We start from the raw sequence: 12,889 nt of genomic DNA, 5'->3' as shown, positions 1-12,889 counted from the left end.
CACTCCTTACGGGAGTAAGGGCTTGGGAGGAGGCCAGGGCTTGGGAGGAGGCTTGGTTTGCACTAGACAGTGCTGAGGCTGCATCCTGGCACGTTCCAGCAGTACCAGCCCAACCCACTGAGCACCCCTGGAGCTGGAAAACAGCCCCAGAGCTGTGTGTCGCTCACAGTGCAGTCAGGTATTGAAAGAGACTGTAAATAAACCCTGCTATTTACTAGTGTGCATGAGGGCTGGCTTCTCCCAGGAGGAGCAGTGCGCTGGATTGACTTCCCTGTGTGTTAATAGTGTACAGCTGAGATGTGTACAAAGCTCTGGTGCAGATACTGAGCACAGCATGGCGCCTGTCGGACACGGTGGATATTAAGAAATGCTCTGTGTCAACAATAAACTGGATCAATAAATCTAAGCCCTGCTCTGGCAGCTGTCTCTTGGATCTCTCCGTGTTCACTCCAGGGGTGAGACAGAAGAGCAGTGAGAGCTCCCAGATGTGATGGAGTCAGTCCTGCTTCCTCCAGCTCACACAGGCCTTTGCCTGATCTGCTGCAAGGAGAGGCAAGAAAAGCAGCACGTGCAGACGTAGTGAGAGCAAAGGGGAAGGGAAACAAGACATAGGAAGGGAGGGAAGAAGTACATCTCCAAAGGGACAGGGTGTGCTGGCAGGGTATTAATGCACCATTCACTCTCCTGCAACATTTGCACAAATCCACCAGGATTTTCAATGCATACTTACCAGGAAGGGATAAGACAAGCTTAGGAGATAAAAATGCAACAGGCACTAGGACACAGAAATACAAACAGCCTCAGACCAGAAGAGCAGCCTCAGCTCTCCTTATTCCTGTTCTCTGTTTCATTTACAATCATTTGTTCCTCTTTTCCAGTTAAGATCAGGACCTCAGCCTTGAGTGTCAGCAGTGTCCGGTGAGTTACTCCAGAAACCACCCGCCCTCACACTGGCATGGGGCCTGGAGCAGGCTCCAGGAGCTGGGTGACCATCCTCAGGGCCGAAGGGAGGGAGTCATTCACCTCCTTCTGAAAGCGTGTGCTGGCCACGGGTGGGGTGAACACAAACTGAGCCACGCTGGGCATTTTCAGCAGGTTCATGAGCTCAGTTGCCCGAATCAGGATCTCCTCAAGGTCTTCCTCACAGTAAACAGAGGTGACAGCAGGGCTCTGCACAAATGTCCTCATCTTGGACAGGAACATGGACACTCTGCAGGAGAGAAGGACAAGCGTATCAGCTGGCAGGACCTTTTCACCCAGCCAGGTCACTACTTAAGCGTGTAAACTCCAACAGACTAGTGCAGGTGACAGAGCATTAGTCAGCAGATGAATCCCACTCCTCCGAACTGTGCCCTTCCACAGCTCACCTCTGTCCTTTTTCAGCTGCCAGACTCAATTATTAATTAACACTCATGTTCGGACCCGTGAGATCCGCACGTTTCAACCCTTTGCCAGGGCTCACCTGGGGATCAAGTCCTGGCTGCGGGCTGCCAGCTTGGTCAAGGTGGCCATGAGGACACTGATGGCACGGGGGGCACAGCTGGGGCTGCTGGCCTGTGGCCGGAGCTGGGTGATCTCAAAGAGCACGGCCTCGAGGCTCTCGAAGAACCGCGTGATCTGCTCCACTGTGCAGCGCTTGTCGTAGGACACTGACAGGTACTCGCCCACAGCCCACACCTGGGCACGAGGGGAGCACAGGGAAAAGGGAATTGAATGACTTTTAGGGAATAGAAAATCAGGTTAGCTAATGCTAGGAGAGAGGTGGAGAGGGAAGGAGAGCAGCAGAGTGCAGCCCTGCTCACCATGTGGGTGAAGATGGCCTCCTTGCTCTGGATGTTGCTGACTGCTCCTGAGAACTCCAGGATCTCTGTGGACAGTTCCACCACGAGTGCAGGGCGCAGCCCGCAGAGCACTTCCAGCTGTGAGCCCAGCACCCTGCAGCAGAGACATGGGCAAGGTGCTGATGCCCAAAGCCAGGAGGGGCTGGCAGCACTCAGCCACTGGCGCAGGGCTGCATCCTCAGGATGTTCCCAGCTGGGATGAAGGTGCAGCCCCCATTTTGTACCCTTCAAAGATATGTCACAGCATATCTTTGAAAAGGCTCCTGGGCTGCCCTGGGATGCCAGGAGGAAGGGCTGGGAGCTGGGCTGTGCCTCCTGTCTCATCTCACCTGTACACATCTTCTTTAAACGCTGGGATCTCATAGAGCTGGTCACTCCTCTGCAGCAGCAGCACCACCAGCTGGTTTATCAGAGACCCATCTGCAAACTGAAAGGCAGCCCTTGCTTCAGCAGCACCAGTGACATCCAGCAGCCAAACCCCAAAACAACCAGCCAGGTGAGACAGCTGGCAGAGAAATTGCCTGATCTAGGAGGGCAGCAGTGCACAAAGCTGGTATGAGGCACTCACTGTGCTCTCATCTCTCTCCTTTACAGCTGGCTGAGAGCAGAATGAACCTGACACTGGCTCCACAGAGCTTTTCTGTTTCTCTGGATCAAGTGGGCAGCTCAGTGCTGGCTCATACCAGTATCAATCCCACCATCCCCTCATGCACCCCTCTCTCAGAGCTGCAGCACCTTCACAATTTTGCTTCTACGACTGCTCTTCACATAACAAGAGATGTCTGTGGCACAGCTGGGAACCAAACTCCCCCAAAAGGACCCACCTCTGCCACCACCCTGAAAAAGAGCTCCAGTAAGACAGGGACAGTCTCTGCACACTGCACCACCCTTGGGCTGCCAGCCAGGGATCCCAGCAGCAGGCGAAGCGGAACCAGACTGTGGGCAAAAGAAGAGTTACTGTTAAAGGTTTGTTCCCAGTTGCCTTTCCCTATTCCCCACAAGGCCTGTGAGCGTTGGCAAAGCTGACAGAGGGAACAGAAATCCACCTCAGGCCAGCTCAGAGCAGCTTGTGCCTTTCCCAGTAATCCCAGTGCTGCCTCCCAGAGCTGGATGGCTGAACCACAGCGCAGGCAGGCTCCTACCTCTCCGGGGCATCCTGGGGAGCAGACTTGGTGCGGAGGAGATACTGGAACATGCTCTTGTAGAGGGGATGGCGAAAGGCCTCCACACACGTGGCTGGTTTGCCAGCTGGGTCACCCCCCGCCTTCTCAGAGGCAGGAAGAGCAGCTGCCCTAGCAGGGAACACACAGAATGGGCCAGGGCAGAGCTGGGATCCTGAGCACTGAACAGCAAGCTGGTCTAATCCAGGCTCTCTGGAAGCCAGAGAGCCAACCTGATGAGCTCAGGCCCCCCATACTCAGGCAATAGTTCCAGATTTGCTTCTGTGTCAAGCCTGAGAAAGGGAAAAATGGCACTGTGTATCCCTCAGTCATCCAAGCCCAACAACATCTGCCCCTAGGATGACCCTCTTTTCTAAGCACTCCAGAAAGAGCTGTAGTGTCAGGAGGACAAGGAAGAGCAGAGGTCCAGCCAGTTCCAGTCCTACCCCATCTTCGTGGAAACTCACAGTTTCTAAGATCTCAGGAAGAAAGTTTTGCGTGCCTCTAGGAGAACAAAGCCAAAAACAGGGCTAAGAGCAGGAAAGGAAGAATAGGTTTTTCACCTCTGTATTGAGGTGGTAGCTCATGGAAGCCTCAAACATGTGGCAATTATTTGGAGCTGGACAGGGAGAGGGGAGTGGGAACAGCTCCCTGAGCCCCAAAGACAGCCCAGTACTAAAATGTGAGAGCTGGTCACCTTCTCTTCCCATGTACAACACATTACTAGGAAAACTGGGCTGACATCTGTGCAGCCTTGTGTTAACCTGACTGCAGTGATGCCCCTTGCTCTGTGCCAGCTGAGGCTCAGGAGTGTGCACTGGGCTTTGGTCAGAGCTGAGATGCTGATTAACAAGTGAGAGGAAGGGAAGGTGCATTACCTCAGCTGGATGTCCAGAGCTGCTGTCAAACAGGGCAGGTCAAGCAGCAAATGGAAGATCTCAATGGTTGTGCCTGGATCCAGCAGAAATGGGAGAAGGTCTACAAACTCAGAGATCAGAGGTGGGCTGTTCCATGCCAGGAACTGCAAGGAACAAGCACAAACTGCTGCACTACTCCTGCTACTCCATCACACACCCAAGCAACTCCACACTGTGACCAGATGGGATGGGGAAGGGAAAGTCACTTTTGAAAAGCAAAACCAGAGAAGTCTGAGGGTTTGGTCAAAACCCAGAAGCCTGTAAGAAGCTCAACACAGGCCTCTGGCAGCTGGTTCAGTGGCTGGCAAGCTGCAACTTACTAAATTTTTCCAGAAACAAAGTGCTGTGTCCTGTGTTCACTGTGCTCCCCAGCCCTGCACAGTCCTGCCAACCCAGACTCTGTCCTGTGGCAGTGCTAAACACACCCAGAACCCTCCTCCCCTTCAAACTCACACTTGTTGTGTAACAATCCTTCTAGCCTGTGCTCTCCCTAGCACTGCCATGGAGGCACATGGAGGGCTCTGGGGTGGAAAAACAAAGTTCTAGGACACAGAAGGGGATGTGAAGCAGGCTCTCCCCTCTGCTGCTTCAAGTTGTACCTTGAAGAGATTGGGGAAGCTCTGCCTGAATATGCTGGAGGAGTCTGTGAAGAGCTGGCTGTTGTCTTTGCAGAACTGGACAAATTCGAAGGCCAGTGATGGGTTGTGGAAGAGCTGAGCTGGGATATCAGTGAAGAGGTGTTTGTAGATGGCATCTGAGTCCACAGCTGTCAGTTTGCCTGGGAGGACACAGCACCTTGCTGAGCACAGCCCACCCAGCAGCCCTGGCAGGGCTCCAGGGGTTAAGAGAGATCTAGGTTATGTTCCTCTAAAGAGCAGCAGACACCCCAGCTCCCGGTCTCCTGGGGTAGGACCATCCATACCAGAGCACAGGCAAGGTAGAATTGCCAACTCTGGCAGGCAGCAAACTGCCAGGACAAAAAGCTGTGCTGGAACAGGCAGGACTGGATTGTAGAGGAGAGGGTGGGAGCTGAAGACTTACTGTGGTTCACAAAGAACTGGGCAATGGGCAGCAGTGCCCTGGCATAAGTGGCATCCCCACAGATCCTGCTGTGCAGGATTTTCAGGAAGGAGACAGCACGGCACACGTAGGAGGAGTCCTGTTTGCAGATGATGTCCATGATTGTCACTGCCTCAATGAGACACTGCAGGAGAGCAGAGAGTAAGATTGGAATGGGGGAAGCCACAACTCTCAGAGCTTGAGCCCCACCTCTGTGCACTCACAGCTTTTTGCAGGTCTCCATCATCTTTCTTCAGGGGTCCTGCCAGAGAAATGAGTCCAAGTCAAGCTTTGAGCCCACACAGAAATGTGAGGCAGTCAGTTTGAGCACTAACCCTGGCTCCAGGGCAGGCAGGAACACACACTGACCCCAAATCAGGCCAATGAGAACCAAGTTTCACAGCCTCCCCTGCAAATCAAGGAGGCAGAACGTGACTGTTGCCTCCACATCCTTCCCAACGCCCCAGCTCAGGGCTGGTCAACGACCTGCCCCAGCAGCTGCAGCAGGCCCTATCCCTAGGAGCCTAACTGTGGATTCCAGGGAGTGAGATCCCAGCCCAAACATGCAGAGAACCAGACATATTTTGGAGAACAGTACCAAGAGGACTCCCAGGAGGGCTCATGGCAAGACTCACGGCGGTTGCTCTGCTCGACGAGACGCTGGCAGTACTCGAAGGCTTTGTCCCGCAGGCGCTCCCTGGGGGGAAGCAGCTGCCCAGCCCTGGCTGGAGTGGAGACCACGGAGGTCACAGGCCTGTCCATTCCTGCTTTGGCACCTGTACAACAAATGTCACACGTGTCAGCAATGTCACCCACGCAGCAGCCCAGCAAGAGAAAGGCAGCTGACTGTCCCCAGGTGCAGAGTAGAGAACAGGTGGCTGAGGGAGAAGGGAATGTTACAAGAATACCGAGGAGATGTTGTCTCCCATCACCCAGACCTTCTTTCCTAGGATTCCATGGGGCTTTGTCTGAAAACAGGAGACTCACACAACAAGCAATTCCCCAAAGAAGGATCAATAAGCATCAGTTAGGAGGTTTGGTGATATTCCTTCCCAAACTTCCCCTGCTCCTAGCCCAAGATCTCTGAACTCTTGCCCATATTCCTGTCACTCAGAATCACAGAATGAGAGGATGGTTTGGGCTGGAAGGGACTTAAAGCTCATCCAGTTCCAAAGCCCCTGCTATGGGCAGGGACACCTTCCACTATCCCAGGCTGCTCCAAGCCTTATCCAATCCAGCCTTGAGCACTTCCAGGGATGGGGCAGCCACAGTTTCTCTGGGCACCCTGTGCCAGGGCCTCCTCACCGTCACAGGGAATAATTTCTTCCTAAGATCTAATCAGTTTGAAAGAGAGGAGATTGCTGGGTTGCTGATGCAGCCACCTGATACGATATCTGAGAGTACACAGCCCTACTGGGGCTGCAGACCACAGTGGCCTGCAGACCTTCAATCCCTACCTGGATTAAGGGCGTCCATCTCCTTGCCCCCATAGCACAGCAGCCATTTTCTCAGCATGGAGAAGGTCTGCACATTGAGCCACTGGTCCTGTGTGTAGTGCTGAGCCACTGAGAGCACTGTGAAGAAGTCTGTGGCAACAGCACCGTCCATCTCTGTGACAGGAGCAGGCTGAGAGAAAAGATGCAGCAGGTCAGAGCCCCAGGGAAAGGCAAAGTGAGAGCACAGGGAAAACCCCACTGAGCCCACGGACACAAGCAGCCTTTGTTTGGGGTCCTGCAGGAGGGAAGGTATCCAGAGAGAGGAAAGCCAGCTGTGCTGGATCCCTCTCCCCAGATGAAACACACAAATTTGCTACTTTGACACTGGTCTTGCCTGCAATCACCTTTAACTCTGAAGTACACAGTCACTAAAAGGCTGCTCTCTAAAAACTTCCTCAAGGATCAAAGCTCTGGCTCTACAGCTGAACTCCTAAATCTCAGAGCTGTAAATCCCCCCTACTTTGCTTTCCTAGGTGTCTCAACCACGTATCCCACAAAAAATCCTGAAGAACAGCAGCACTTCTAGGCTACTGTTTTCCAAAAGAAGGTGATTCTAGGAAGCCAAAACAGCAGGTAACAGGCTAATAAATGCCCTTGTGAGGTCACCATGGCAACCAGCACTCACCTGTTTGGTTCTGGGACTGGAGAAGAAGCCTCCAGAGGGTTGAGCCATTCCTTGCTGAATGCTTGCATACCTCAGCCAGTCAGCCAGCTTTTTACTGACAACATTGGTCTGTTCTGTGCAAGGGAAGTGACAGGGTCATTGCTAGACTGGGCAGAGAAGCAGCCTCTGCAACACGTCCCTGTTAACCCTCAATAGCTGTGCTTTCTCTCCAGCCTGGATCACTCTCTGATCCAGCAATCCATGAAGAAATTGGTACCCCAATTGGATGTCCCTATACTCCTCCTACTACCTCAGTCAGGGAGTGAGTGCTGGAACCAAGGACTCTGCTACCAGGTCACTCAAGAGATATTTGTTCCTTTGTCTCCATCCAGAGCTGCTATTAGGAGGAATGTGCAAAAACACTGTCACTTTATTCAGCTCTGAAGCCAAAGGGACAACTCCCTCACTGGGAACTCACAGAAGCTGGAGCAGGTGATCCTGCTCTGCCAGCCCATGCACACAGCCCAACATCCTCCCCAAAAGTTCTCTGACACACTGCATGAGGCACACAAACCTCACAGGAAACTCCCAGAAACTCACCCTTGCTCACAACTCCCAGCATTTGAAGCCTGGAATGCTCTCCTAGGTTAACTCACCACCACCCATCCAGTGCTGCCTCTCTGATGAAGAGTACCTCTAGTTGTTTCTGTTGCTCTCTTGACCAGATGCACAGGCACTGGTCTGTCTGTCTGTCTGTCTGTCCCTCTGCTTGATGCTGCTCAGGATAGCTACAGTTTCACACTCCTGCTGCATCTGGAGACCTCAGCTAGGGTACATGATCCTGTTACACAAATCCATGGCCAGGATTTGACTGGAAGGCCCAGCCACAGCTCTGTGTGGTGGAAACATCCCACCCAGTAAATTCCCTTTCCTTAGAGCATAGATGTCACTTTTGACAGCATTTTCCAACTGAGAGCCTTCTGATCACCACCCAGATCACAGCCAGGTGGCAATCTCAGCCCTTCCTAGAGATTTACCTTCTGTTAGAGATCCTGGTGACAGGCTGATGACATTTGCCAGGACAGGGAGGAGGAACTGAGCACTCTGACCCTCAGGCAGCCTCCTTTCAAGGACTTTCACAACACGCTGCCCCACAGCTGCCACTTCACCCTTATTTTCCTAAAAAATAAAGCAGAGGTAGAGATAGATAATCTACCATTACCAGAGACCAATCTCCTCCATCAGGCATCAACAGCAAAGTCAAACACAAAAAGAACTCACAGCACAGGGGATTTGACCACATTTTACAGAGATTTTCTGCAATTTTAATTCACAGATCCCAAACTGGGGGGGCTGCCCCTGTGTGTTTTTACACATAAAGCATAAATTTTTAGACATTTTATGTTTTGTGGAACTGCAGGACAGTCTCAAGGCTGGACGTGGGGAGAGGAGCTTTGTAAAGCAGCACATAAGCAATACATTGCTGGTTTCTGTTTCACTTCCTTTAGTTAAGTAAACTCAGATGAATGTCAGAAACACTGGAAACATTTCTAAACATGCAGTGAAACTCAGAACGAGAAGTTTCACAAAAATATTTTACCTTCAACAGGCACAATGAAAGTAAAAGAAGGCGAGGAAAAAGAGAAGTTTCCAGCTTGTTCCCCAGGCAGCACTCACAGCAGGAGTGTCCTCATGTTTGCTTCTCCCCATGGAGAATCTGGACCTCTGAAGTGTCATTTGCATTTACAGTCTCACATGTTTTATAGGTGCTATGTATGTTTTTTATACGTGAACACGAAAGCAAATTTCATAAGAAAAATAAGAATATCTAAAATCTTTTGCTTTTCTTCCCAGGTTCAAGCAACTCTGATTTAAAATCCATTCCAGCAGCCGGCTACGAAGGGTTGTTTTTTGCTTCCAGGACCTCAGAGTCTAAACATTACAATTTCAAGCATTTTTTGTTTTTAAGCGTTATACACAAAAATATGCAATTCTCTTTCCTATGCAAAGCAGAATAATGAAATCCCTTAAATGAACATTGAAATGCCTCTGCTTTTTCCTACATACTTCCAATTGATTTTCACTCTCCTTGAGCTCAGGGAGGAGCTCAGGAGCAGGGAACAATCAAAAAGCAAATCCATATTGACAAGGGAAGATCTCTGACTTGACAGGTCATTTACCTGAGCCAGAAGGACTGAGGATACCAGGCTCAAGAGCTTTGTATCTTGAATCTCATCACAGGAGAGGATCAGATCATTGCAAGGTGACATCTCTCTCAGGATGGCAGCACATAGCACCTGAATCTGCTCAGGACTTTTGGGTGAGCACAGCACTGCCTGCAACAGCTCCACAAACTTGCCATCGAGCCTGCAAGAGTCACAGTAAACATCACTGCAAGGCGAGAAAAGATCCAGATGTCTGTTTCCTGCATATTCCTGGCTTTGGGATGATACCTCCTGACAGCGACTAATGCCACCCATCATCTACATTTCTGAGCGCACTTTGACAGAGGGCTCGGTGACACCAACACTAGCTAATCTTGCTGCAAAAGGAGATAGACGGGCACCTTCTGCTCAGCAAGGGGGTGAAAGGCAAGGAGGGGCTTTGTGTTTAAATTGAATTTAAGGTTTTCAAGGCAGCGTGTTATTTTAAAGCCCTAACCCACGCCCTTCTTTTCTTTTTGGTTGAGAAGATAACAACGCTTTGCTTCCTTGAACGCCCGAGGCGCACAGGGGCACGCACTCACTTGCGGGGGTACTTGGTGGCGGCCACGGTGAGGTGCAGCCTCTGCAGCCCATCCACGGCCTCGGGGCCCGGCTCGGGGCCCTGCAGCAGGGCGGACACGCGGGCGGCGAATCTCCGCAGCTCCTCCTCCTGGATCTCCCTGCCGGGGCAGCCGGGGAACCCCTCAGGAACCCGGGCCGCCATCCCGGGCCCCCTCGGGAAGCTCCGGGCTGGAGGCTTGGTACACACCGCGCTCCCCTCCGCCCGGCTCCCCGCTCAGCCTCGGCGGCCCTGCCAGCACCCCCGCCCGGCCCGAGGCGTCCCTTGGCGCTGTCCCCTGTCCCCCTGTCCCCATCACACCTCGCCTGCCTGAGGAAGCTCTCGGCAGCCGCCGTGAACATCCCGGCCCCGCCGCCGCCGCCCGAGCCCGTGCCGCGGTACGCGGCCAAAGCCGCCCCCCAGGGCGGGCGGTACGCCGCGCCGGCTCCGGGAGGACGCGGCGGCTGCTGCGCGAAGGTTCCGCCCGGCGGGAAAGTCTCGCAGAGGCGAGGGGTGATCAAAATCCTCGCTAGCGGCTGCTCTCGGACTGTTCGAGGTGCTGCTGTTCTAATTCTCTACCTCAGGAGCCTGAGGACAAGCTGGGCTCTGAGGCCACCCCGCCCTGGGCACTCAGGCCTATGGAGAACATCCTTACACGGCAGAGATGTGAGTTGGGGCTTCTACGGGTGTGATGGTAAAAGATGGTGTTAGCTTTTCCTGCAACCTGTTCACAAAACAGAGCTTTCCAGAACAGGCACAAGATATTAAAACCAGCTGCTCAGGTCTTCAGCACGCCCATAAGTTAAAAATGCATCAGGACCTTCTCTCCCGACTGCTAACACGGTTGAGCTCTCCACTACCATGCCGAGCACTGCTCTGCGAGGAGGAGATGCCAGGGGATGGAACTTGGCACTTTGCCCTCGGGTAATTCCCTGCCCTGTGCTCTCCTGGCATTAAAGTTCATTAACACCATGCCTGGGCCATCAGCCAGCAGAGCAGCAGCACGTGGGGAGCACGTGGAGAGATAGGATAATTTAAAAAGACTTTTCCCACAAAGGGCTCTGGATGAATATATTTGCTCCCTGTGTACTGTGTTACTAATTTTTTAATTAGTCAATTAAAAAAAAATCCTCTAAGTAGCACCTGAAGAGAGACTACAAGAAAGTTGGAGAGAAACTTTTTAAAAGGGCATGCAGTGACAAGACAAGGGGCAGAGTTTTCAGACTGGGAGGGCAGTGTTAGATGGGATTTTGGGAAAAAAATTCTTCCCTGTGAGACTGGGGAGGCCCTGGCACAGACTCCCAGACAAGCTGTGGCTGCCCCTGGATCCCTGGAAATGTTCCAGGCTGGGTTGGACAGGGCTTGGAGCAACCTGGGATAGTGGAAAGTGTCCTTGCTCATGGCAAGGATTGGAATGAGGTGATTTTTAATGTTCTTTCCAACCCAAATCATTCTGTGGTTCTAAAATTCTATGAATTACAGCTTCTTTATGACAATGAGGCCTTAAACTAAGAATGTTCAGTCAAAATAAACCCAGAACTGAAATTGTAGCTGCATTAGGAGGACAAAGGAGGAAATGTCTAACTACAAGACAGATAAGGTACTGTTTTCTGACCTCATAGGCTTAAATGAAAACGATTATGCTAAATTACAGGGGAATAGTTTAACTTGCAAAATAACAATGTTTCACTTCATGACAAAACAAAGCCAGAGCTGGAGGAACAGTTTATAAGCCCCAGGGGAAGCATCATGGATCTCAAACACACAAGCCCATATGTTCAGTCTGCTGTGAGTCAACAGCTGCCCGAATAACTGACAAGGGATCAAAAGTGGGGTGTCTGAACTCTAAACAGTGCAAGGTGTGCAGATACACACTTCCTTCCTGCATGAAAAAAAAGGAAAAAATATTAAACACACTGTCCTCTCACTGCTGCAGGAAACTCAACCCCTCTATGATGCTGCACTGGAAGGATCCAAGTCTGTCACCCAAAAACAGGAAAGCAATTTCAGGGCATTTTCTCTTTCATATATAATTTTATTTCTGGTTATAGAAACAAATGCTAAGAGGAGAAGCAACATTCCCCAACCACATACATCAAATTAAGGTAACAGAACAGTTAAAATAAATGAAAAAAAAAAAGTAGAAATTTAAACCTTTGTTATAGCTTTAAAATATTAACGTTCTCGATACATTAGAAATCACATTCAGATCTCAAATTACTTAAAAAAAAGTATGGCTCTATATTAAAAAAACAAACAAAACCACTGTATCCCATGTGATGTGGAAACGCAGGTCCTGCTCCTGGGATGCAGGATCCCACACCCTGGTGGGAGCCACGGCTGCCTTGAGCATCTCACAGGAGCAGCACTGCAACATGGCCAGAGAAAGAGCATGAACTTGACATCCACTGCCCCACATGGAGCTTCCCCCTTGGGATACACACCTGCTTTATAAAAAGCACTGATAACGAAAACAAGTCACAAAAAAAAAAAAAAAAAAAAAAACCAAACAAAAAAAAAAACAAACAACTTTTGATATCAGATGTAAAAAAAAAAAATACCAACCCCACAAACCCCAAAACATCTGGCTGGAGGTGTCTTGCACAGGCAACACCAGGAACTGAAATGCAAGCATGGCTTTAGTTTCCCCTTTCCATCACCTTCTTATTTTATAAAATAAGTGCCAAACTGAGGTGAAAGGGGCAAGGCTGGCCCAGATCTCTGTAGCAAACCCTTCTGTGAAGCCATTGAGGTATTTCAGGTTCTCCTCTCAGCCTTCCCCGGGGACTCCGTGGGAATGAGCATCTGCAGAACAGGGGGAGAGTCCAATTCTTCGGAATTTGTTGTTTATTAGAGCAATTATTCAGAGTTGGATCTGAATTTCCAGCTTTACCATCCGTTGCTCACACACAGCTTTTGATTTATCCCTAAACAGCTTTTAACAGTCCTTTGGATAACAGTCCTTTGGATAGCTACAGACTCTTAAAATGCTCTTTTTGGCTACGTGGAGGTTGGCTGGCAGGCTGGACAAGGCCAGCCTCCCTCAGCA

General features: G+C 51.0%; 1 protein-coding gene across 2 annotated transcripts; it reads right to left on the bottom strand.

Moving 5' to 3' along the window:
• Window positions 1-447: 447 nt before the first annotated feature.
• AP5Z1 (adaptor related protein complex 5 subunit zeta 1) lies at window positions 448-10,240 on the bottom strand. Of its 2 annotated transcripts, XM_066197918.1 has the most exons (17): window positions 10,162-10,240; window positions 9,824-9,961; window positions 9,258-9,444; window positions 8,115-8,256; window positions 7,099-7,211; window positions 6,435-6,603; window positions 5,613-5,753; window positions 5,202-5,239; window positions 4,960-5,122; window positions 4,518-4,696; window positions 3,880-4,022; window positions 2,984-3,133; window positions 2,666-2,777; window positions 2,171-2,268; window positions 1,803-1,935; window positions 1,463-1,677; window positions 448-1,210 (listed from the first exon to the last, which is right to left on the bottom strand). In XM_066197918.1, the coding sequence occupies exons 1-17, from the start codon at window positions 10,200-10,202 to the stop codon at window positions 946-948; spliced, it is 2,427 nt and encodes an 808-aa protein (XP_066054015.1). In that variant the 5' UTR covers window positions 10,203-10,240; the 3' UTR covers window positions 448-945. The 2 variants fall into 2 exon arrangements, with proteins under 2 accessions (XP_066054015.1, XP_066054016.1); XM_066197919.1 differs by lacking the exon at window positions 9,824-9,961.
• Window positions 10,241-12,889: the final 2,649 nt, after the last annotated feature.

Source organism: Chamaea fasciata, unplaced genomic scaffold (genome assembly GCF_029207755.1).
Source record: "Chamaea fasciata isolate MVZ Bird 193981 ecotype frontalis unplaced genomic scaffold, bChaFas1.0.hap1 SCAF_16, whole genome shotgun sequence".
Classification (NCBI taxonomy): domain Eukaryota; kingdom Metazoa; phylum Chordata; class Aves; order Passeriformes; family Sylviidae; genus Chamaea; species Chamaea fasciata.
The sequence above is the reverse complement of the archived record's forward strand: the minus strand, read 5'-3'. Positions and strand labels throughout refer to the sequence as shown.

Excerpts from the sequence above, each read along its gene's own strand:
- AP5Z1 (XM_066197918.1), bottom strand. The coding sequence starts at position 10,202 with ATGTTCACGGCGGCTGCCGAGAGCTTCCTCAGGCAGGCGAG. Across the intron at positions 5,123-5,201 it reads ATGGAGACCTGCAAAAAGCT|TGTCTCATTGAGGCAGTGAC; the intron begins GTGAGTGCACAG and ends GCTCTCCTGCAG. Across the intron at positions 2,778-2,983 it reads CCCCAGGATGCCCCGGAGAG|TCTGGTTCCGCTTCGCCTGC; the intron begins GTAGGAGCCTGC and ends TTTTGCCCACAG.